The following is a 25,936-nucleotide window of genomic DNA, read 5'->3' as shown; positions in this document are numbered from 1 at the left end:
TGAATTAGAAGCAATAGAAGAACACTAAAGGTTATGGAAAAAGCCTGAAGCAGATTATGAAAAATAATATCTGATATCTGTCCAGTTCAGTTCAGGATTAATATATATATATATTTTTTTTTATCTCACAGACATACTTTTTAGTCGTAGTACAACCAAATGAAGCTTTAATGCACACTTATGTTTGTATTTATATTATTTTTTTCCCCACAGAGGATGATGGTAAATGTAGTTTATTGCCTTTTTTTAATCACTATGCTTCATCAACAGAACACAAAACGTGTACAAAAATAAATCATACAAACAACATCCACAATTAAAACTTAAAAAAATTATTTGACATTTACTCAAAGTGTGTGTGTTGTGTGTATATTGTGTGTCTCTGTGTGTCGTGTGTCTGTCTCTATGTGTGTGTGTGTGTGTGTGTGTGTGTGTGTGTATGTTGTGTGTCTCTCTGTGTGTGTGTGTGTGTATGTTGTGTGTCACTGTGTGTGTGTCTATCTATGTGTGTGTGTGTTTAATGCACTTAAACCGCCGTCCCAGAGCTAATCTGAGTAACTAAAGCCTCTGTAGTCAATTATTGAACACGCACACACACACACACACACACACACACACACAGAGAGAGAGAGAGAGGGAGTGAGAGAGACACACACACACACACACACACACACACAGAGAGAGAGAGAAAGGGAGAGAGAGACACACACACACACACACACACACAGAGAGAGAGAGAGAGAGAGAGGGAGAGAGAGACACACACACACACACACACACACACACAGAGAGAGAGAGAAAGGGAGAGAAAGACACACACACACACACACACACACAGAGAGAGAGAGAGAGAGAGAGAGAGAGAGAGACACACACACACACACACACACACACCAATGAAGAAACATTGGCTAGAGTGAAACACACACACTTTAGTCCTCATACAGTATGGTGCTCTGCTGCATGTCTCTGTCTCGTCCTGCAGGGATCTGATCAGGGATCAGTGGTGACGCTCAGAGCTAAAAGCTCCACAGGAAACAGTCATCGATTTAAGACGACTGTCCTGATGTGTGCTGGGTTACTGCACTCCAGCACAGGCACCATAAATTTACAACTCATTACATTAATGGAGTCCATTCAGAGAGAGAGAGAGAGAGAGAGCCGAGACCTGCTACAATATATCCATCTACCTGCATAGCAACCACCCACAACACCTTGGCAGCATCCTAGCAACCATAAAGCAACCATAAAAGCATAAAGATATGAAAGTATCTATCCTATCCAAATTAAAGTATTCTTATCATTATAAATGATCAGAAGGTATGTGTGACAAAGAGTTCTAAAAAAATGGCTTTTTATAAGAATAAAAAAAAAGTGTTCCCATGGCTCAGTTTACCCCGGGTTTGGGGTAAGTTGACCCGAGTCAAGTCAGTGGGTAAGATGCACCATCTGACTGAATCTGATTCAAACCCATGTGAAATAAATAATAATTTAAAAACTAATTCAATAATCTCCTTTTACAGACAGTCATATTCTATTTTCTTAAAGTTAAATTTAACTACATAAAACCAACCAAATTAAGTTTAAATTTCAATATTTTTAATCGTTTGCATTTCCGAAACAATATGTCAAACACCAAAGTTGTAGCCTTCCTAAAAACAGACTAAACAGAGTTTGTTAGACATTAGTGACTACAGGTGGAAATATATTTTTAGTAATTTATTTTTATATGTTTTTATAGCAACTCTGACAGAACTTAAACTGATAGTAATCAAAAGAGCCCACAGACATGTTATTGTTGACAGGATACCACATACGTTAAGGCAAAGGCAAAAAAACATCATGATATTATCTGTTAGAAACGCTATCAAAACAGTAGTATATAACACCATCGATCTTTAGATCTCTAGAGCAAGTATGTTACGTCTATGCTATTTCATATTACATTTTCACAAAGTCATGCCAACAACATTCAGTGGTTGTTAATGAAAACTATAACAGTAATAGGCCTATATGCATTGCCGAATAATAATAATAATAAATCAAAACTGATACAATTATATACCCCTAACCGAAAGTAATGGTGCATTATGATATCATTTAACAATGCTCATTCCTCCAAAACAGAAAAAACATCTTTCACAAACATCTACATATCTGTTTCTTTTAAAGTGTTTAGTGTATATAATGAGTGGGGGTTATTATAGCATAATTCCCACCCAGACCTCACTAGTTTTCAAACCCTGTCTACGACCGTGATGCCTTCCATTCCTCTCATGTGTTTCTTCTTTTCACAGTCTGGCAGAAATGATGCATGGTTCCAAAATACACGGTCACATGACACTTAAACTGTACAGTTGCCAAGATGCAGGGGGTGGCTCAACTTACCCACTGGCACAACTTACCCCACTCTCCCCTACTTCCATTGAAGATGAAGGCAGAATTCGTAATAACAAAAACCCACCCTCCTTGTGCCACTTTTTTGGGTTTGGGCCACTGCCCCTCAAAATGTTTGTGAACCGCCCTGCTAGCAACCATACAGCAATCATATAGCAACCTTCTAACAACAACTGCACAACACCCCAGTAGCTATTTTGTAATGTACAAACTAACCTGAACATTATAGCTACTGTCTAGCAACCGTTCAGAACACTTAGTAGCCACCAAGCAACTGAATAGTACCTACATTGCAACCCTTTAAAGGGGTCATATGATGCAATTTCAAGTATTCCTTTCTCTTTGGGGGGTAACAATCTCTTGGTGAATAAAGAAGTCTGTAAAGTTGCAAAGACTAAAAACTCAAATCCAAAGAGATATTCTTTATCAAATTTAAGACTCTGTCACGTCCTCTTAAAATGCCTCGTTTAAACACGCCCCCACATGTCTACATCACGGTGTGGAAATTTTTGTGTTATGCCACAACTGTCCCCTTTCAACTTGAACTGATGGTTAAACTAAGGACATTATTAACTGTCTTCACATTTATTTTGAAAGAAGAAGCTCGCGATTATGGAAATGGGCGTTACATTTCCGGCGAGTGCTTGCAGTGTTGTACAGTACAGCATTTGAAAAATAATGTTTTTTTTTGAACATTAAAGCATGTCAACATATTCTTTCACACCAAATACACAAAATAATGATCTTTAAAAAAGGATTATATGACCCCCTCTAACTCTAATCGGTAACGATGACATATGGTTAGTAATGATAAATAACCACTGCTGCTTTTGCACAGCTGTAAGCACAGATAGTTTAACCATTTCTCACAAAAAAAACTCAAAGCTGTTGAGAATGAATCACTTCTCTGGCCATAAATGTCTAAATTGGTTCTAAAACAGTTCTGATAAAATATCAGGTTTCAAAGAAACCATAAAAAAGATTCACAGATCCAAATACAATCAGCTTTTTCATCTTCATCGCAATCTTACACATTACATACAGTATCTTACAATCTAAAGGCTATTTAAGGGCTGCATTCATTCATTACTCTGACAAAATAACAAATATTACCACTGAAGTCCAGCGACAGCCACACCCTGATAGAAAACAAGAGATGGAGAAAGAGACAGAGAGATGGAGGGAGGTAGAGAGCAAGCCTGCCCCCTTGTGAGGGACACTGACCCAATCAAATAGCACTGGCACAACAACAGATCATGAGACTGAAACAATCTGACAAGTACATCATATTCATGATGGACGTTCACACTGATATACAAACTAAAGACAACTTAACATATGTCTAAGAAAGTAGAATTAAACTGGACAGGAAGAAAACACCTGGAAACCACTCAGAATACAAGTCTCAGTTACAGCACAGTGCACATAGCAAAGAAATTAGACCATAACAAATAGAATAGAATAGAATAGAAAAGAACTGGAATAGAACAGAACAGGAAAGATCTAGTATTAATTGGTCAAGGTTTTATTCACTTGAAGGAAAGCCAGCTTCTGGAGGGCATATATGTTAGATCTAGCGAGTTTAGGTATATTGGTGCAGCGCCAGTGGTTGTCTAGTAGGCCAGTATCAGTACTTTAAATTTGATGCAAGAGGCCATTAATGAAGAGCGGTATGAAGTGAGCTTTCTTCGGCTCGTGGAAGACCACTCTGATCACTCTCTCTAATTCTGGATCTATTGCAAAGGCTTGATTGAACATGCAGGAAGGTCCGCCAAGAGAGCATTACAATAGTCCAATCTGGAAAGAACAAGAGCTTGGACTAGGAGTTGTGCGGTCTGCTCTGACAGGAAGGATCTTATCTTCCTAATGTTGTGTAAGGCAAATCTGCAGGACCGGGTCGTTGTAGCGATATGGTCTGTAAAGCTTAAATGATCATTCATCACAACTCCAAGGTTCCTGTCTGTCCTGGAACGAGTTAAGGTTGACAAACCTAGCTGTATAGAGAGGTTGTGATGAACTGCTGGGTTGGTTGAGACCACAAAGAGTTCTGTCTTAGCCAGGTTGAGTTAAAGGTGACGATCCTTCATCCAAAGCCAAACAGCTCCCATCGGTTCAGCTGGTTGGAATAAGAAGTAGAGCTGAGTGTCATCAGCATTGTAATGATAAGGAAAAGCCATGCTTCTGAATGTTCTAAAGATGACATATAGATGGAGAAAAGAAGCGGTCCAAGCACTGAGCCTTGAGGAACCCCAGTAGCAAGTAGTTGTGACCTCAGAGATGTCCAGAAAAAAAACACTAGTTTTATTAAGAAATGATCAAACTTTCTGATTAACTCATGACTTCTTCATCAAGCTTTCGTTTAAAACGCTCTTCAAACCTAACCTGAACTGACAGCGAGATCTACACTGGACGAACGTGTCCTGAATCTCGGCAAACATCACAAACATGAACGCTCTGGAAATGAAAGGCTTTAATCCTAACGTCAGCTCTGTTTCCCACGCAGGATACGTGTCTTTATGATAAAAGCAAATATAATATACCAGGGGGATTCAGCGTATGAAAGAGGAATTCATCTGATTTGTGATATTTAAAAAAAGAACACGATTCTCCATCCAAATCAATTCACAGTAATATAATAAAACAGAAAGTGGAGCTGAAGGGAAACACAAGCACACAGAGAGGAATAATGGAAGGAGGTTAATGAAACACCGGAGCAGGAGATGCAGAATTCGACAGATGGGAGTGCGCCGATGAGAAGGTCACGGCTAATTTGAGGAAGACCTTCTGTTTCTGTTACACACCGACCTGCTGGATATACTGACACTAATGATCCCATTTGCCATGAAAAATGAACTTGGTCAGAGGGGAAGGAAAAAAAACATGTGGTCATGAAACGTCTTGTGTCTGACCTCCACACAAATCAATCAATCAGTCACTAAAACAGTGTGCATGTGTTTATCTGCTGTCTTGCAGTCAAAATAACTCTGAATGCTGGCATGCAGCTAAATAAACAAACAATTATTTATATTTCTCTTTTTCTGTAGAAAATTATTTGCTACACTGGTTTTCCGCACTTTTTTTAAAGATAGAAAATAAGCTTTTTATGGGTTTAAGAAAAAAAAAACTTTGCATAAAATGTCTCATTTTAATACAAAATTACAAGACTGAGTTATATAAAGTTTTGTAAAATCAACTACAATTTAGATTTTTTTTTTTTTTCATGAAAATAGCTTTGAATGCTGACATGGATAGATTACAATAAATTATTTATCTTTGTTTCTTATTTTTATAGCACTATATTACTGTACAAACAGTTTTTAATGAAGTGATTTCTGTAATATTAATTCAAATTTGAAAAACTTTTTATGGGGTAAAAAACTTCATATGATATGTTTAATGTCTCATTTTTAAAATAGTTTAGACTTATTTAAATAGTGCTGTAAACAAATCTAAATGAATAAACAAAACAAAACAAAAAATTGGCCATGAAAATCGCTTTGAAAGCTGGAATTGTGATACTGTAAAAGAAACAAAAAATGAGTATTAACATTTTTCAGTTTATTTATTTATTTATTTATTGTCAACTAATTTCTAATGAAGAATAACTTCCATCATTTTCATTCAAATAAAAAAAAAAGTAACTACCTTACTAACTATTAATAAGTGTATTGAGGGAAAACTCTTAATTAATAGTGAAAATGTGTTCCCTAATCTAAAGTGTTACCCAGATGTGTCATGTTTTAATGCCTAATGTGAATAAACATTCTAAGACTGATGTATAATTAGCGCAATAAAAACAAAAACATAAATTCAATAATTGATTTAAGATTTCTACCCTGTGGTTTTTCCAGCATGAGCTCAACTCATGTTTCTCAACATTCAGAACAATGAACACAAGCAGCTCTGATTAAACAGAGAAATTAAACTGCACTAAACGTTGCTTTCAGCCAGTATTCATCAGCAGAGTACATAAAGAAAGAGGGAGCACATCACTTACAATCCCTTAAAAGCTGCTGACGAACTTCACTGCGAGATGAAGCTCTCAAAACAATAAAAACAGTCTTTCATTTCAAATATTAAGAGCAATTAGTGCCGAGGAGAGGAAGAGCGTGTGTTTAAGGGCAGATGAAGGAAGGATGGTGCTAATGTAGAGATAAACACACACAGACAAGCAGTAAAACTCATTAGGAAGAGCTGAAGGTGATGATGCACCAGCTTTAACATCAAAAACACCTTTAAAAGTCTGCTTTCCTGTAGTTTGGGAGCCTAGAGCATCATGGGAAGTGTTTAAACTGGAGCTCTTTCCGTGTTGCATCAGTCAACACAAAAGTAAGCGCTTCGGTTCTGCATCCATGCAAACATTCGCTGAGTTTTCTATTCCTGGCAGCCGAAAACAAGAGCGTCAGGCTGCGAAAGCCCATTAACACATAAATCAGCAGCATGTAGGTGCTTTACACACCATTACACAAACCACAAAACACCCGCTGACTTTTGCTTAGGTAAATATTTTAGTGTTTAATTCATGCAGCAGAACTGAAGGAAGTCTGTGACACTGTTCATCAAACACACTTATGAATTGTGTTAGTTGCCTCATCTACAACTGAATATCTCAATATATTTTCAATATATTTTAATTCAATAAAAAATATTCACTTCATTTGATATATCCTGATACGAAAATACCTGCACACACAAATACTTTTTATTTTTGTTAATCTTTATCATTCAAAGACATGTTATTTACAATTAATATTTAAGGTAATATTATAATATTATACATAATTTTTTATCAATTTGATAATTGTCATTTATATTCATATAAATGCCTTAAATATCAATACATTTTTTTATAAATATTAAAATATTTTAGGTAATTAATATTTTATATTATTTACATTTCAATGAAAATAATGAAACACTTTTTTAAAATTAAAATAAACGACTTGCTAGTGGGCAAATTGTTCAATAAACAGAGATTTTTAGTTTACAGTTAAATTTTCTCCATTTGTAAAGCCAACCTCTGAATTTTGGAAAAACACCCAGAAAGCATTGTTTGAAACTTTTGAAAAACATTCAATGCAAGAAAGCGCCACAATGTTCCTTGAATTTAATTAAATTGGCCGCACTTCTGATTCCTGTTGGTTTTCTCCCTCCATCAGGGATTTCCCGCTCCACCAATGCATTTACATTCAATTACAGAATAAAAAAAGATCAAGAGAACACAATGACTACAACAGCATTGTAAATTGTTTCCTGGGTTCGCAATGAAAATCCTAATTAGTCCACGTGGGGAAACAGAAATCTTAAAAAACTGCTGGAGGGAATAATGGGTTAATATTTCACGAGCGGTAGTTTAATGAACAAAATTTCCAGAGCAGGGATGTGTGATGCTCAGAACATACTTTTATTATGCATCTGGATATCAATTTGTGGCAACAGGATGCAGGAATTTGAAGACAAGGAATTAAAATCAAAATGAATTTAAATTAAACGAAAATCATAAAACTGCAATTTTTACAGTAACATTTTTTTTTAAGTTTGTTAAGAAATTGTGAATGTTTTGGGGGAAAAATGTAACCTTGGAATTGGAAAGAAATGGTTTACTTTTAAAGAATGAAAATAGCTTTGGATGTTGGCATTGTACTAAAAAACTAATTACAATAACATTTGAACGTATCATTTCCTCTATATTTCACAACACTATTTTACAGTATCCAATTAAATTTGACTGCATTACGTTTTATTCAATTTGGAAAATAAACTTTTTTTATGTTGTTAATAAATGTAAAAAAAAATTTTTTTTGCCAAACGTAATGATTCAGATTGTTTTAAAAAAAAAAAAAAAAAAAAAAAACACTTGGTTGGTTAGATGGATGGATGAGCACATTATTTAAGGTCCTCAGATTGACTAAAACATAAGCAAACATAAAACATGAGTTATCTGAAGACAAACCTGTTGGTATATGATAAATCTGTCTCTCTCTAACATGAATCCTGTCTGTTCTTTACATCATGACTACTGCAGACACACAAGAGCAGCGGCCGATGACACAAAGCTCAACTGTTGACATCAATTAGCTGCACAGCAGAAACATCTCAATAACCTGCATTTAATTAACACCAGCCAATTAGAGCGTCATGTTTCAGAGTAAACGCCGATCTGTCTTCCTGTCATCACAGTTAATGAGTTCAGACGTCACAAACCACCTCCCAAAGTTAACGCTCACTCACTCGATCGGTTTCTACATCACATCCAGAATTTCCTGAAAGATACAGTATCATGCAACATATTCCCATGCAAGACCTTACTTATAATCATATATAAATCACTGCCACTAATTAAGTATTCATTCCTCTGGCTTATTAAACTGTTCCCTTGTTTTAGTAAATTGTGGCCACTGGTTGGATGCAGGGTTGCCAAGTCCATGTTTTTCCCACAGAATTTATCTACTTTTAATTTGTTGTTGTCGTTTGATTTTTCTTCCCCCTGTGGGTTAAAGATTTGAAATATTGCATAAATAATATTTGACTGAAATCATTGGATTTAAATATTTAGCATTCTACCTATGATAAAACTGCAGTATCGTCCCTCCAGAAAAACGTGATTATGCGATCGCGTGATTTAATGCATAATCAGCCAAAGGCCGCATATTTATGCGGGGTCGCATTTTTTCAAATACGCCGCTCTTTTGCCGCATAAATTGACGATTTCAGAAAGCAAAATATGCAGGGCTAGCATGATTTCATAATCCCTGTATTTTCGTTGCAAAAAACTCACATATATATTAGCAGAAAGTTTAAAAATGTTGCGTTCACTTCACACAAGTAAAGCGCCATTTTCCCCTATTGCCATGGGAACCTTATGAAGTGACGTAATTACGTGACGTGAACATCATCTGCAAACCCCGCGGTGAAAAAAAAAAAAAATGAAATAACCAAACTTGAAGCACGCAAATCATTCTTATTTGCCAACAAAAATAAGCGTAAAAGAACGCGCGAAGCAGTTTCCCGATTTGTTACACGACAGTGGAGTCAAATTATATTGCGAGAACTTGTGAAAACCGCGGTTTGATGAAATAGAGAAAAAAAGGTGATTCCCCCAACACCCCCTTCACCCCCTAACACTGTTGTAGCTTCATTCAGAAGTTTATGCAACTTTACAGTTGTAACATTGCACTTTTTTGTTACAGAACAGTACCAAAAACGTGCAGTTGTAATTATATTAGTAGTATGTAACATAATTTACGTTGCAGTAAGAGATTGCAACTTAAATATTCTCTGATTTAGTATGCTCGTTTATCATAGGAAGTAATAAGAAATTACTCTTTACATTAAGGTAGTAGCCTAGTGAGAAAAGGTGTTGGGGGAATCACCTTTTTTCTCTTTTTCATTAAACCATAGTTTTTGCAAGTTCACGCAATTTCATCGCAAAAAATTGCAAAAATATCCCGCATATTCCATCGCATTTTGTAAGAAAACGTGCCGCATAATCAAGGATTTTTGCCCACAACAATCACCAAAAAAAAACTTGTTTTTCTGGAGGGACTGCAGTATGTGTTATGTTTTGTGAAGCCTTTCAGCGGTGTTTATAATCAACCTGCATAACAGTGACTCTAAAATATGGATTTTAGCTATTAAACTGACTTATTTTGAATTTGAGTATGATTATTGTGCTACTTTGGGCTGTTTTGGACTGGCATGGGTTAGACCTGGCAACCCTGGCTGTATGGAACAGAGCAGACTCTTTTAGTGTAGTTTATTGTGTGTGTGTGTGTGTGTGTGTGTGTGTGTGTGTGTGTGTGTGTGAGTGAGAGACAGGTAGTGTGAGGATGAGGTTTCTGAAGCTCAGTAGCATCACGTGTTCCCCAGAAGAGCCGGTGTAATTGAAGGCCCGTCACTGTGGGCCGGAGGAGGAGGGTCTGAGCTGAACTTTAATTGGTTGGGAACATCTCTTCCCTTCGCCTGACAGCATCAGGATGGATTCAGATCCCACGCTCACAGTGTCTTTAAACTGGAGCTTCACTGCTGACGAACCTTTCTTACAAACTGGAACTAAATAAGGATCCAGATCAGATCAATAACACACGCTAAACACTATATCTGAACACGACTGACCCGTCAGCACTTCATAATGCTATCATTATAAACAGATCAGCGCTTCAGTTACCTGTTACTTCAGTCTGGACTTTATGTTTTATCCACATCCATGTCGGCTGAATATTTTAATCTAAATGTCACTTCAGACGCAGCTTCTGTGTTTCCTCTGCAATGCAACGATTAATTTTGTTGATACTGATTTAATTTGTTAATAATGTCTTTTCTTTCTAATATACTGATTAAATATAAGAATTTCACTCAAAACAAAAGAAGATTTTCTCAATATTTAGATTTTTTTGCTCCCTCAGATTCCAGATTTTCAAATACTGTCCTCCTAACAAATCAGACATCAAAATTTGCTTAATTTGGATAGATTTATATTTTCTTTCAGAAAACAAGACAATATCTTTAGTTGTTTTGAATCTGAAATGAATGTTTCTTGATTCAAGAGTGTTTAGCTAGACATTTTTTTTGAGCTCATTCTGTACTACAACTGTAAAGTAACCTAAAAGTCAAGCAAGCTTAAATTCATTTACAAAAAAATAAAAATAAATAAATAAATAATGATAGTAATTAAAAAAAAATCCAAATTACTTGTTAAAATAAAAATAAATGGAAATTATTTAAATGACTAAAAACATAGTTCCTATGAAACAATGAAATACAACATGCATAAAAAAATTAAATATTAACAACAATAAAATAAAAATTTTAATAATTTACAAAACGTAATTTAGTCATTCCTGTCAAATAAATAAATAATAATAAAACAATTTTGTAATTAATTGATTTATAATAAAATGTTATTTAACCAATTTGTTACATTATTTGTACATTTTAAATATTTTAATAATATAGTTTAAATAATATAATTTAGTCATTCACATAGATAATTGTGCCAAAACAATCAGAAAAAATAAAACAATAATAATAATAATAATATATATATATTCATCAGATTTATCAGGTTCTCTTTTTTATCTCTTTTTGATGGACAAAAGCTTACAATGTTTAACATGGCTCAATAACACTGATATCTAGTGATGCAAATTACACAAGGAACTAATTTGAACAATCTGAATGTCTTCTGAATAAATCTCTGCCTTTTCAAACTCAACATCTGTATTTCCAAAGAATCAATATTTCATGTTCAATTTTCCTAAGAGAATGTCAGGAGATAATAGGGCCGCTGTGAGAGCAGATAATGGGGGTCATTTCTCTCGCTGAGGGCTTCTGGGTAAATTGTCTCTTCAGACTGAGACGTCTGAGGGTGAAAGCGCTCTATTGTTCTCTTCTACAACACTTCAGCAGAACTTCAGACGAATGACCGGTGCTTCTCTGCACACACATCACACACACCTCAATGTTAAAACATATAATAATATTCTAGGGATTGTGTGCTTCTCACTTTTATAGCAACAGTCTGAACAGGAGCCTTTTCTATTCTAACATGACAATTCCTCTGTGTGTAAGACAAGGTTCAACAAGTCAACTTTATTTATAAAGCACTTTTAACAATACAGACTGATTCAGTCAGTGTGGAAGGTAAAATAATACATCAGTCAAACAAAGCAAAGTGACAAGCTTGATGTGTTGCCATGGAAATAGGAATGTGATACATTGTATCTATATCGCTGCTTTCAGAGCAGTTCTTAATAACAACAAGAACAGGAAGGTATGGAAACATGGAAATTCTTTTATGGAATTTTGCTATTGTTATCATCCAAACTGAAAACTGTTTTTATACCAAAAAAGTGCATCTAAATAGTGCACTATACAGGCAATTATAGTATAAACCTGAACTAATAATGACATCTGCAGCTATAAAATAAATGATTTAATTATTTAATAAACAATAAGTTAATAAATCATGAACAGATTGAATAATGAAATATCCTGCAGCATGTACCTATATCAATGTTTGTTAAATAATATAATACAATAAAATAAATAATAAATGAATATACTAATCTATTAGTGAATTAATCAGCAGAACATACCTTTGTTTGTAATCATGTGTTAAAATATTACATACATATATACACACACACACACTAACTGGTTTAATTTCAAATATAAATAATACATTAAAAAAAATCAATCAATCTGCATGTTCATATGTTTTTACATAATATAATTAGAAGAAAAAAATATATTTATTAATTTTAAATAGTTAAGTATGACTAGAATAATATTTGAAAATAAGTAATTATTTAATAAATAAACACACCTGAAGCACATAGCTATGTTTGTTACAAATGATAAGATACTTTTTTTTATTAATTTAAATAATTACTTATTATTTACTTATTTAAAAATGTTCAATAATTATGTTATTAAATAAATGATTAAACAAACAAATTGCTTTGTTGCTGAAATCCATAAATAAAATGCATGTTAGCCAATTATGATCAAAGTCAAGAAATGCCTCTGAAAATGAGTAATACATTGGTCTTAAATTTCCAGTCGTGTCTTTTGGAGGTGTAGATAACGCTCGTGTGTCTTACACTCCACTTCACTTTCTGCACATGTTTGGCTTCAACATCCGACAGCAAGAGTGTGAAAGTTTCCAGCAACTTACAACTGAAACTTTCTGAATGTTTCATGAGCAAAGAGTGCACTTCCACCAAAAACTAAAGCAGAACAATTAGAAGAGTGGTGCGACCGATCCAGGACGGCCTGTCAAGAGCATCTCCTGCAGCTTCCCGTCTGACAGGGTTAAAATCCTCTCAGCCCATGTGCACACAGCAGGGTTTTTAACCATTAAACACCCTCTCACACTGTCACCAGCAGCCGTCAACACACTCAGTCTCCTGAGTTATCCTGAGCACGCAAAAAATCTCCTCCTTATTCACACCAGCGCCTCAGAATGCGCTCCGGATACAGGGAGATTTCTAAAAATTGCATAGTTTTAGTAAAAGAGTAAAACTTTGCAAATGCTTTAAGTCCCTCAAAATACACATTTATTTATTTTTTTACAGTTTTTTTACATTCATATTTTAAGAGATTTAACACGTTTTATGCTCGGGTCATTTTTGACCCGGGTATGTATGGAGAACCATTAGGTCAAGATTGTTTTGTAAAATTATCCATGAAGTTGTATTAGTGTCAATAAAAATGTGAAAAATATATTTTGCCCTTATCTCACACAGTTTTGGGACTGAATTTTGTTGTTCATGAATTTGCACACCGATTGATAAACCATTGCAGCATGAAAAACTGATCACTTTTAGTTTTTAAGTAAAATTATTTTAATAATGATGATGATGTTTTGTTAGAAATAAATATCTAGGTTTCAGAAACTTGAAGTTTTGGGCAATAATGATTTATAAATGCCAAGGAATTTAGTTAAATTGTATTCATTCCAATTAATACTGCTAATACTTACATTAAAGTTTCGTACAATTAATAACTTTCATACAATGAGATATTCCAATAACGTTTCTCATCAAAATTGATGTGCATGTGTGTTATGTATATATATATATATATATATATATATATATATATATATATATATACACACACACACACACACAATTTTTCATATAGATATATAAAAAACAAATATCATAATTATAATAATAATAAAAGTAAAAAATACCATTAGCCTATAGAATCATTTGACTGAATATGTATTCTGCTTATTATCATATATTATTATCATATATTATCCTATTTAACTAGACCATTAACCTAAATAATAAACAATAAATATTTAGTTTGTTTATTAACAATTAACTATTTATTAAAAATTGATATTTTTTTAATAATGATAATAATAATAATAATTATTATTATTATTATTCATCCACAAAGGAAAATGGTCTTTTTAACTATATAAATTAAATGTAATTATTACCATTTCTCATTAATAAAAAAAGAAAGTAAATTCAGTATTAAAGTGGTAAAATATTTTTTCACATTTTGCTGATCAGAAACAATACGTTTTTAACCAAAAGAAAAATAGTCATGTCAGTTTTATTAAATCACAATTCTTGTATTGTATGTAATGTAAATGGGATGTAAACAACAGTATGGAGATTTTGAATGCATTATGAGGTAAAGCCTGTGGAATCATAAAGCAGTTAGGTTTAGTATTGAGCGTCACATCACACCAAATGCATGAAATATCTGCCCAATTTACCCAGGATGCCCAGCTCCTGCTCCTCACAAAGACAGAAACAAGGGGGATATAAAAACAAGGTGCATATAAAAGGAAAGCGTGTGCATTAGTCACGCGGGGCGTAATAAGAGCGCCGGCTCTATACGAGGCTCAATAAAGCACATAAAGCCCTGTGCCGCGTTTATTACTTCCTGCGGGGCCGTTAGCGCTCGCCAATATCAGGCTGCAGATTAGCGCCCTATACGAGAAACAACGGCAAACGTTGTCAAGAGACATCAGCAAAACTACAGTCGCACCGTCACAAACATACTCCAAACACCAAACACAACGCTAGCTCTATTTACTTTCACACGCTGATGCAATAAACACGACCACAAACGAAAGATATGCAAGAAAAATACTTGCATTTATTATATTTTACAACGTTCATGTGAAAATTTAATCTAATAATATATAATATAATACTATAATCTACTTATCAGACAATCCAAGCAACCATGTAATATAAAATATATTAATGTTCAATATTTATTATTAGTAGTAGTAGTAGTGTCAGCAGCATCGTCAACATCCATGTGATCATGTTATACAAAATAAACCAATATTTATTATTTAATAAAAATATTAATTAAAAGATAAACAATTACAGTGCATTGGTTTATATACGCAATTGATTTCTTTTACTGTTTATTAATACCAAATAAAACCAATTATTTAAATGTACATCTATTATTATGCAATTATTATTATTGTATAATTATATTTAATAATTATTCAAACTGACATCTATAAAAAATAACATAGTAATAATAATGAGGATAATAAAAATATTATTAAACAACAACAATAATATAAACAATTTATCTAATAAGTATCCATTTATAATAAATTACAAAATAAATACAAATAAATTATTATTTATTAAAGTAAGTTAAAGTCAATAATAATAATAATAAATCTATAAATTATTATTCTAATTAATTACAACAATAATAATACAATTATTAATTTAATGAATTTATCCACCAAGTGAAATATTGATTTGTCTATAAAATAAATATTTATTGAATATTGGTGTCTTTTATTATATTGGTAGTTGTTGCAGTTTAATAAAAGGACAACAAAACACAAGCCTCTTAAATAAAAGTTTTACACCAGTTTTACCACAGCCTTTCTTCCAATGGTTTTATGTAATCGCAGCTTATATCCAGAACTATCTTTTTATAATAAACATTTTACGAGTGTCTGAGAACACGTTCTGTATCGCACATTTCCCCCGCTTTACTTTTATTCCTCCTTCAGGATGCCACTGAAAACTTATGAATTTTCGGTGTCGTAAAAGAAATATTGCACAATCATTTTTATGGCTGTTGGGGTCAGAGCTGAGATGAGGACATAATGAATCCTCCAAAGTCCGTTTGGGTTTTAAATAGTGAAAACTAATAACCCTGCTGTAGACCGATCTCCTGAGAAACACACATATTACAGCCTCAGCGTTTTATTATTCATATGTTTGTCCTGTACAACTATCTAAACATTCATAAACGAAGATACCTTTACTGGAAAAGCAAAATGACTGAAGATATTAAGTCTTGACTAAAAAAAAAAAAATGATGCTTAATGTCTGTGTAAAAATAGAATAACAAAAGAATAAAATAATAATTAAAACTTCATTTAATGAAGAAAAAAGATTGTTTTTTCTGACTCCACTCTAATTTTGTACTATTTTTAAGCATAAATGTTATTATTATTATTATTATTAATACAATCCATGTTACCTTGCAATACAAAATAAATCAATGTTCAATATTTAATAATAATAATAATAATAGAAGATGAACAATTCTTCCACCAAGTCTTGATTGAAATAAAAAAACACATCAAAATGATGCTTAATGTCCGTGTAAAAAAATAATAACAAAATAATAAAATAATTTATTAAATTAATTTAATGAAGAAAAAAAAGTGTTTTCTGACTCCACTCTAATTTTTAAGTATTTTTAAGCATAAATAATAATAATATTAATAATAATACAATCAATGTAACCATGCAATACAAAATAAATCAATGTTCAATATTTAATAATAATAATAATAATAATAAGAAATAGATGAACAATTCTTCCACTTAGTTTTAGTCAATTAAGCCGATATTATAAATAGATTAATTTATTTATTATGTTTATTAATACATTCAACTTTTTAGGAAAAAAAAGAAATATATTATTATCCATCAAAATAATAATAATAATAATAACAATTAACATAATTAAAATATAATTCTAATTAACAACAATAACAATATCATCCACCAAATAAAATGGTCAATTTCCCATTACAGTAAATGCAATTATTATTTATTTGAATGGATATATTTTTTTAACCTTTGTGTCTTTTATTATATTGCAGTTGCTGCCGTTTAATAAAAGAGAGACAAATTGTAATATAGAAAACAAGACTTAATTGTAATCTCAAGTCATTTTGCTTCTTGTGTATGCTGATATAGAAAATGTCTAGATATTTGTACAGTAAAATCAGACCGGCATATTAAATAAGAAGCTGATTTTTTTGTGAATTATATAAAATACAGTTGCAGACAAGAATCTTTCTGAACGTAGAGTCAAGGCTGTAGATGAAATTAAAAAAACTGAGTAAAAAAGGGGTTTTCTATTCTTCTGTACTGTATGAGAAGAAAGTCTAGACTGTATTTCCCCGTTCATTATTCTCACCGGGTCTGTTCAGCTCATGGGATAATATTAATATATTGCATTTCAGAAGGGTTTTCTGTGCAGTAAATAATGATCTGGTGTTGTGTGAAGATGATGGTGAAGGTCACATTGCTCTCAGAACACATGACAGACACAGTACAGCTGTGATCGGAGCTGAATCAAGATGCACACACACACACACACACACACACACAAACACACGCGCACACACACACACACACACACACACACACACACACACACACACACGCGCGCGCGCGCGCACGCACACGCACACACGCGCACACACACATACACACGCGAACAAACACACGCACATATAAACACGCACACACACTCATACTCTCACATTCTCACACACACACACACACTAACAAACACTCTAACACACAATCATACTCTCACACACACACACAAACATGGACACACACGCACACGCACACACACGCACACACACACACACACACACACGCACACACACACACACACACACACACACACCCACACCCACACACCCACACACACACACACACACACGCACACATATATATACACACGCACATTATACAAACATAAACATCTGTCCAACATACAATAAGTTGAACAGCTGTATTCTTACAACACTTCTGAAAGTGTGGAGCGTCTCTGAACTGAGATGTGTTTTGGTCATGTTTGCTGATGTACGGCACGTTACTTGATGCGTTCGATTCTTCAGTTATTAATGAACTCCACATCACAGAGATTCTTCTCCTCATGGACAGATCCTCTCGACTCGAGTGTGCATTAGTAACGATCTAAACTACAGCGGCTCGATCCCTAACCAGTGAACATGAGCACAGCTCTTAGAGAGGCTCTTCCATGTGCTTCTGTGCTTCAGATGTGCTCTCAACAAGACATTAATCATCAAAAGATCAATGTTAGAGACACGGTCAGATATGTGCACCAATATTCACCCCTCAGATTGATTTCCAAGGACTTTTTAATTAATATTAAGTGCATTAAATGTAGCTGTTGTCATCTTTAATGTCAAATACTCATATTTTTTAAATAATTAAATCATCCAGGATAATATAGGACAGTTAGCGAAACAATTTAAACAACATCAACAAAAGTCATCTTTATACTGTAAAGCATTTACGCTCAGAAGATGAATATAATAATCACATAATGCGATCAGATTAATGTAACTTCTGTCCTCCAACATAAAATATAGACTGTAAAAATATGATTCTCTTCCTCAGTATTTTGTGTTGTTTTCTAGATAACTAGACAACCTTAAAACAAGATATAATGGAGAAGCAAAATGACTTTTTCTGGAAAACATGTCAAAATTAAGCAAATTTATGCTTAAAATTAGAGCAAATATCTACCAGACAAAAACTCTTGCTTTTTCTTTTAATTACATTTATTTTTCTTACACCATTGGCAGATATTTCTTCTTGTTTTAAGCATAAATTCACCTAAATATTAATATATTTCTCAGAAAACAAGTCTTAAAATGATTCATATTTATGTCATTTTGCTTCTGAAGTAAATGTATCTATACTTATATACATATACATATATATATATATATATATATTTTTTTTTTTTTTTAAATAAACAAAACAGAAATTAATAACAGGAATGTTACCCAAAAAAAAAAAAAGATTATTTATTATTGCTCTTAAAATTGTAATATTAATTATTAATATTGGTTAATAGAATGTATTGCAAAATAAAAATGCATAAATATTTGATGTAATATGAACAGATAACAATATTAGTATTCCTAATAATAATAATAAATGTAAAATTATATATATATATATATATATATATATATATATATATATATATATAATAAAAAATTACATGATAATTGCTCTTGATAATGTAATAATGATTATCCGTGCTGATTATAAAATCATAAAAAAAATCTTAAGACTACAAAAAAACTATGCATAAAAAGAAATAAATAATTTAATTTTCAAATTGACTTAAATATAGCATATGTAATAAATTCATTTTACTTGTGCATAAGATGATTTCTGTCCCGTTTTTCTTGCATTTGGATGTATTTTTGTTCATTTCTTGTGTTGCATTTTGTCGTAGCCCTCGAGCACCTGTGATTTAAACGAGAGGCTCAAGAATGCGGAAGCAAAAATTCAGCCTCCTATTATCGACCTGATCCAGAGCGGTGCAGGAAACCCTGCGATCAGTCCATTAGCAGCGGGACGCGGTCCTCAGAGGAGCAATGGTGTCGGACATCGCCCCGAGGTGACCCGCATTAGCCCGGCGGATCGGGTGTCCAACATTCATCTTCTTTAAACGCTGGGATATTTGGGGCTCATTCCGGGGCGTCATTAGCGTTGGGTTTTGATGTAGTGGTCATTCATCACGGGCCGAGGGTCGTGATTACCGTCGATCTGAGTTCTGCTGACGTTAAACAACTGCTGCGAGGAGTTCGGAGCGGTTCGCCACATTACTGCGCCTCTTATGTGTAATTATGCTGAAATACATTAGCGGCGTATCCGACTTCCCATGTGAGGAGCGCACGTGATCCGGAGAATATCACTGCAGTGCTACACATGCTTTCTTATGGTTTTCCAACTCGATCCAAGCAGCTCAGAATTCAGCCGTCCATTGATTTCTATTCTATCTACTTTTATTTATAAAAAATACTTGACTCTCTACCATTAGAAACTCTCTAATGTTTTAAATCCATATACTTTTGTTATTTCTATTTATTATAAAAAATAACTTGACCCTCAAACACTAGCTCTATTTTTTCTACAACTAGAGAAATAAAATGTATCAGTTTCCACAAAAATATTGTGCGGCACGACTGTGTTCAACATTGATAATAATCAGAAATGTTTCTCGAGCAGTAAATCATCATATTTTCATGATTTCTGAAGATCATGTGACACTGAAGACTGGAGGAATGATGCTGAAAATACAGCGGAGCATCACAGAAATAAATTACACTTTAACAAATAATAAATAAAACATATCACTTCATTAGAATGAATGAATGATGAATGAATACGTGAAATCTCACCATGACGGTCAGTTTTCTCATTTTGGCTTAATTACTGTGTAACAAGACTAAAGGTTAAAGTTGATGTCTGTTTGAGAATGCAGTGTTCATGTTCGAGTCGGACAGATGGAAACGAAACGCTCCGAACTCATGTCAGTCTTACCGTGATCGGTGATCTTGCAGGACACCAGATAGAGCTCCTTCAGGCTCCGCCCCTCTTTAGCGATGATCTCCACACACCTGTCGACACACAACAGGGTCAAAGGTCAGGAGAGGTCAAAGGTCATCTGCAAAGCAGGTGTCATCCCATCACCTGGAGTAATAACATCACTCAATCATTAAAGTTGACTCGCTACGAGGCTTTCTTCTCCATATCTGCATCTCAAAAGAAAATTGATAATTTCATTGAATCGACTCTGATTAAATACTAAAAAGGCCATGACTTCAAAGACACATCGACGGGCCGAGATAATGATGCATGCTGGCTGGAGAATCACAGCAATCCTGTATAAATTTGACCCGTTAACCTCTAGAGCAAGATTTATTCTCCAGAGTCCAGTCTTCAGATCTACAGCTGATACAAACACTGCTGATGATGGGGAGTCAGTGGAGATCAGCTGAAAACCCACAGCGAGGTCCTGAATCCCATTTGCATTCATGCATTTGACAGACGCTCACATCTGAAGCATTAATGCATGCATTGAATCTACAATTCTACATCTCTGTCCAGATGCTTCACCATGAGAGTGACCTGATCCAGACCAGACCAGTCCAGACCAGATCGCTCACTCCAGTCCAGACCACATCAGTCCAGACCAGTCAACTCTCTCATGTCCAATCCAGTCCAGTTCAGTCCATTAATAAGCATTAATGACAAGTGGCTGATGTCATCACAGCAGATCATCTCGCCACTCAACGCCTGAGCCATTGAGTTTCACCCGAGTGAAGAACAAAAATCAGAAGAGGAACAGGAGATAGATGCTGGAACTAAAGCTGTAACAAATAAATGTGTGATATTACACTATCGTGAAACTGCATGTGACACACTCCTGAAATTTATCAAACGTCATACTTTTCATAATTTATTTAGCAAATTGTTACATCAAATATAATTATTTTGTAAAAACCAAAAAAAAAAAAAAGTAGAAACAGTTATGATGTGCTTCCCATTTTGTTGTAAATCATGTGTTAATATAAGTTCATGGCTAAATAAATAAAATAAATTAATGAATAATTAATAAATTAATAAATCTTTCATAATTTATTTATTTATTAAGTAAATTATTTTCATATGTGATTTATGTGTAAGCAATTTTATATTTTCTGATTTCATGTTAATGTTTAAAGTTTAATGTATTTTTCTTGTGCACTTTTGTTATTTTTTATTAGCAACTGTTGTTTTTAAATGTCTATATAAGTTTTATTATTATTTAATTTTTATTTTAGAAAATAAAGAGAAAACATATATTCAGTTATGTTTGATTTCAAGTAACAATATGTTTTATATTTTAGCTGTGATAACCCTGATAGCATGTAATTTGATGGAAATCTTCCTGCAGGCTGATCGTCTGAAATCTCTCTGCAGCGCTTCTCTCTGTTTCCTGTCCTCACTAATTCCTCTTCCTGTGTCGCCGCGCCGACCACGACTCAAAGCCGTGATGTCCAATAAGAGACATTAGAGTAGTTTCCAAGACGACAGAGACACTCCACTGTCAGCCAATTAGGGCGAGAGCAGCGGCGGGCGAGCGAGGGACATTCAGACAGAGAGAGAGAGAGGCCGGCTCTCAGGACGGATGAGTAAAAACACACTGATGATGACGAAGATGCATCTTCATCGCGACGTTTGTGTGTCATTAGCGTGTTTGCTTTAATGAGAGCTGCTGATTGGACTGGGAAAGAGAGACGACTCGATGAAAACACACGGACTGAACAAAAAACAAAAAACATCAAAAGCTTTAAACAAATATATTTTTTAAAATAACTAATACACTAATTGCTAAAACTGACTGAAATAAAATAAAAAGGAAAATATAAAACATTAAAAAACTAAAATGGTACTACAATAGCACTGCACACAACACCAGCTCAATTTCATACCATCTTAATAACAGCTCCAACCTTGTTATCTTTTAATTATATATTTAATTAAATACTAATAAAAATAGTTAAATAAAAAAAAGAAAAATTAATATGATGTAAAATAATAAATAAATAAATGTATTCATTTAATAATAGCTTTAGTATTTATAATAAATATAAATAAAAATGTTTTAAATATTATTAATTACAAAAAAACAAAAAAAAAACTAAGCATATAAATGGAGCTTTTTTTTTTCATTGTATTTGTTCCTTTGCTTTTCTTGCCCTATCAGCACCAATGGCTTTTGTCACGGCAAAATTGAGTGTTTTAACAGCAGATGATACAGTAAACACTCCTGGACTCAGGAGAGATCAGAGGAGACTCTGTCAGCACAAAGACAAGACTACAGCCGTCAGGAGTCAAACCTCAGATGTGTGGCTCCGCCCCCGACACCCGCCTCCACCAATCAGAGCACAGGACAGATGTGACCTCATCAGTCAGAGTCAGACGCTCAAAGACAGAGAGACACTCGGAGCCACAAACACAACAAGCTTCACAGACTCTGATTATCAGACTTAACTTATGAAATCATTTCATTTACAGTCTATATTGTGATCACATACGTGGTTCCTGATTTAAAGGGCCAGTACAGCTATTATTACTGATCAGAATCACTTCTGAGCCAAAACATTTATTTCAGGGTGAACTATTCCATCTTTACATATTAATTTATGAATATATTCATGTTTCTATATTATTATTATTATTTAAATGTACTTATTGTATATTAATATACTAGTAATACATATTTATAACCATTTCTATATTCTAAATGTGAGAAAATACAGATTTTTACATTATTTATAAAATAAAAAAGGAAAATATAGATTAACATTAAGTATTATTCTTAAATGACATATATTAATATTATTTATTACTATTTATTTGTAGCAATTATTAGTTATTATGGCCAAATATTACTATATTCTAAAAGTAAACGAAATAATAAAATACAGATATACATTTAAAAATACCTATTACATTGCAATATCTATTTTGAATTATCATTATCAATTAAATTTCATATTTTCACATAAATAATAAAAAAATAAATACATAATATAAGAAAATATAACATTGTAATACTAGTTTTAATTAATAAATTAGATTGATTTTTTAAAAAGGTTATTATTTATATTTTATTTTCTATAACAAGAATGATAAGTTAACTTATGATAAATATCTTTATGATAAATATAAAATAAATATAATAGACATCTTTCAAAACAATTTAATATTTATAAACATTTATTAAATGGCAACGTTAATTAATTAATTTTTCATTATTAGTAGCTACTATTTTCTAAAAGTGAACAAAACAAAGCACGGATATCAAATAAATAAAATAAAATAAAGACAAATTATATATAAATAAATGTAAATAAATAAAAATTCAATGCTTGTTTTTAATAGTAAACATAACATTGCTACATTTAAAAATATTTCATATTATCCGCATTTCATTTTACATAACAATAATTATAAATTATCTTTATAATAAATATAAAATAAATCAAATAGAGATGTTTTCCACTCTTCCTCTCTAAACCAGACAGCTCTTCATATTCACACACAGCATGAGTGACACTGCCATCCGTGTTTAATAAGAAACATTAGCGTGTCGCTCTTCACATCTTCAGCAGAAGACAACACCAACTCAACAATAAAGAGACGATTTATCACAAAAGCGCCAGACAGACGAAACCCAGACTGTTCACGGAGAAAACCTCATTTAAAGACACAAACTCAAGGCTGCGGTTCCTCCATTCAACACAAACTATACCTGAAACACTATTATAACTCAACAAAAGCCATCCAATCTGCTCCTGACAGACGCACAAACTAAAACAACACAAGTCTGGAGCGAGTGAATGTGAATATATACGACTCGGTCTTAATCAAATGGAGGGGCGGATCAAACCACGCTCGCTTCTTCGCTTTAGCAAATTATTCCTGCTGTAAATTTCTTTTTATACGTCCTAATAAAGCCTTTTATGCATGACTGGAAATGTTGTGCTCATCAGATGTTTTTGTCTTTGATTCTTGCGCATTGTTCTCGCATGAAAGAGGAAACTAAGACCAGAAAACTGAAATATTCACAAATATCTGTGCAATCTTTGGGAGGGAAAATATTCTAAAAATTCCTTAAATGTTAAAATAATTAAGATTTAATAACTAGATTTCAGGCACTTTTAGGTTTTTGATACAATTAATAACAATCCTGAATCAATGTTACGATGAAAAAGTGATTTTTATTCATATTTTGAATTTGTTTTTATTTTAATATTTTTTAATTTACTTTTAGTTTGTCTTAGTAATTTAGTTTTTTTATTATTATTATTTTAATTGTCAAATGCCTATAGTTTTTTTTAATTGCTTTGAATTGTTACTCTGTAGTGAATCAAATTAACACAAAAAGGAGAATTAAATTATTTTTTGTATTTAAAAAGAAAAACGTTTTAAGTATTTTAGTATTTGTCAAACTAAAATAATTTAAATAAATATATGTAATAATGTAAATAAATGAATATTTTATTGTCTACATAATATAATATATAGACATTTTTTATTAATTGTCTATATATATATATTTTTTTTTATTTCAGTAATTTAAATAGATGAAATTTAACCAAAAACAGTTTGTTATTTATATTCATTATTTAAAAGTTTATATAGTTTTTTGTTCATTTATTTCAGTAGAAGTTAAATTACAAGAAAATGAAAAGTTGTAATAATGTTTGTTGTTTTTAAATATTTCTATAGTTTATTTCAGTTTTAGTTTTAGTTATTTCAGTACACAAGTTAAACTAAATTAAAATGAGAAATGCTGCCTTAGAAACTCGCTGAAATAAAACAAGCTTAGTTTCTATATTATTAAATTATTTTGTTGATGGTTTTAGTTACTGTAATGATAATACCTTGTGATAAAGGACATCTAACCTTCATATAAACAAAAATTTGCTATTAAAATATTCTATAATGCGTTGACAGAGGATAAAGTTTGTTTGAATCACTTGTTTAAATGATTCAGTTCAATTGCAACGATTCACTTATTTCACATTTGAAGGTTATTTTTATAATTTAATTTCTTTCCAGTAACAGTATTCGACATTTTAATGTTTAATTATTCAGAACATGCAATGCATTTGTAACTGCAGGTTAAATGCATTGATGTCTTGTGTGTAAACACATCTAAATGCTTCTTCAGACGCAGCTTCTGTGATTCCTCTGATTCATTTAATTGATACTGATTTAATGTGCATAACAGCCCAACTGTCTAATATTATAATTTCCAGATTAAATGTAAGAATTTGACTCAAAATATGATGCATACTTTAGAAAAAATAGCTTCATAAAGGTAAAAATGTCTGAAGTGCTGGAGAAACCAGGTGAAATACGGCGGAGAACGAGGTAAAAGCTTGTCG

At 32.7% G+C, this 25,936-nt stretch overlaps 1 protein-coding gene across 1 annotated transcript in view; it reads right to left on the bottom strand.

Annotated features, from left to right (window-relative positions):
* The window catches only part of LOC127963270 (F-box/LRR-repeat protein 17-like), a 144,931-nt gene that overhangs the window by 19,271 nt on the left and 99,724 nt on the right, over positions 1–25,936 (bottom strand). The window contains exon 8 of the mRNA XM_052563088.1: positions 20,535–20,611. Coding sequence (XP_052419048.1) covers positions 20,535–20,611 — 77 coding nt within the window. The remainder of the gene's footprint in view (positions 1–20,534; positions 20,612–25,936) is intronic.

Source organism: Carassius gibelio, chromosome B8 (assembly GCF_023724105.1).
Source record: "Carassius gibelio isolate Cgi1373 ecotype wild population from Czech Republic chromosome B8, carGib1.2-hapl.c, whole genome shotgun sequence".
Classification (NCBI taxonomy): domain Eukaryota; kingdom Metazoa; phylum Chordata; class Actinopteri; order Cypriniformes; family Cyprinidae; genus Carassius; species Carassius gibelio.
Note: the sequence above shows the minus strand (reverse complement) of the source record. Positions and strands in the feature narration are given on the sequence as shown.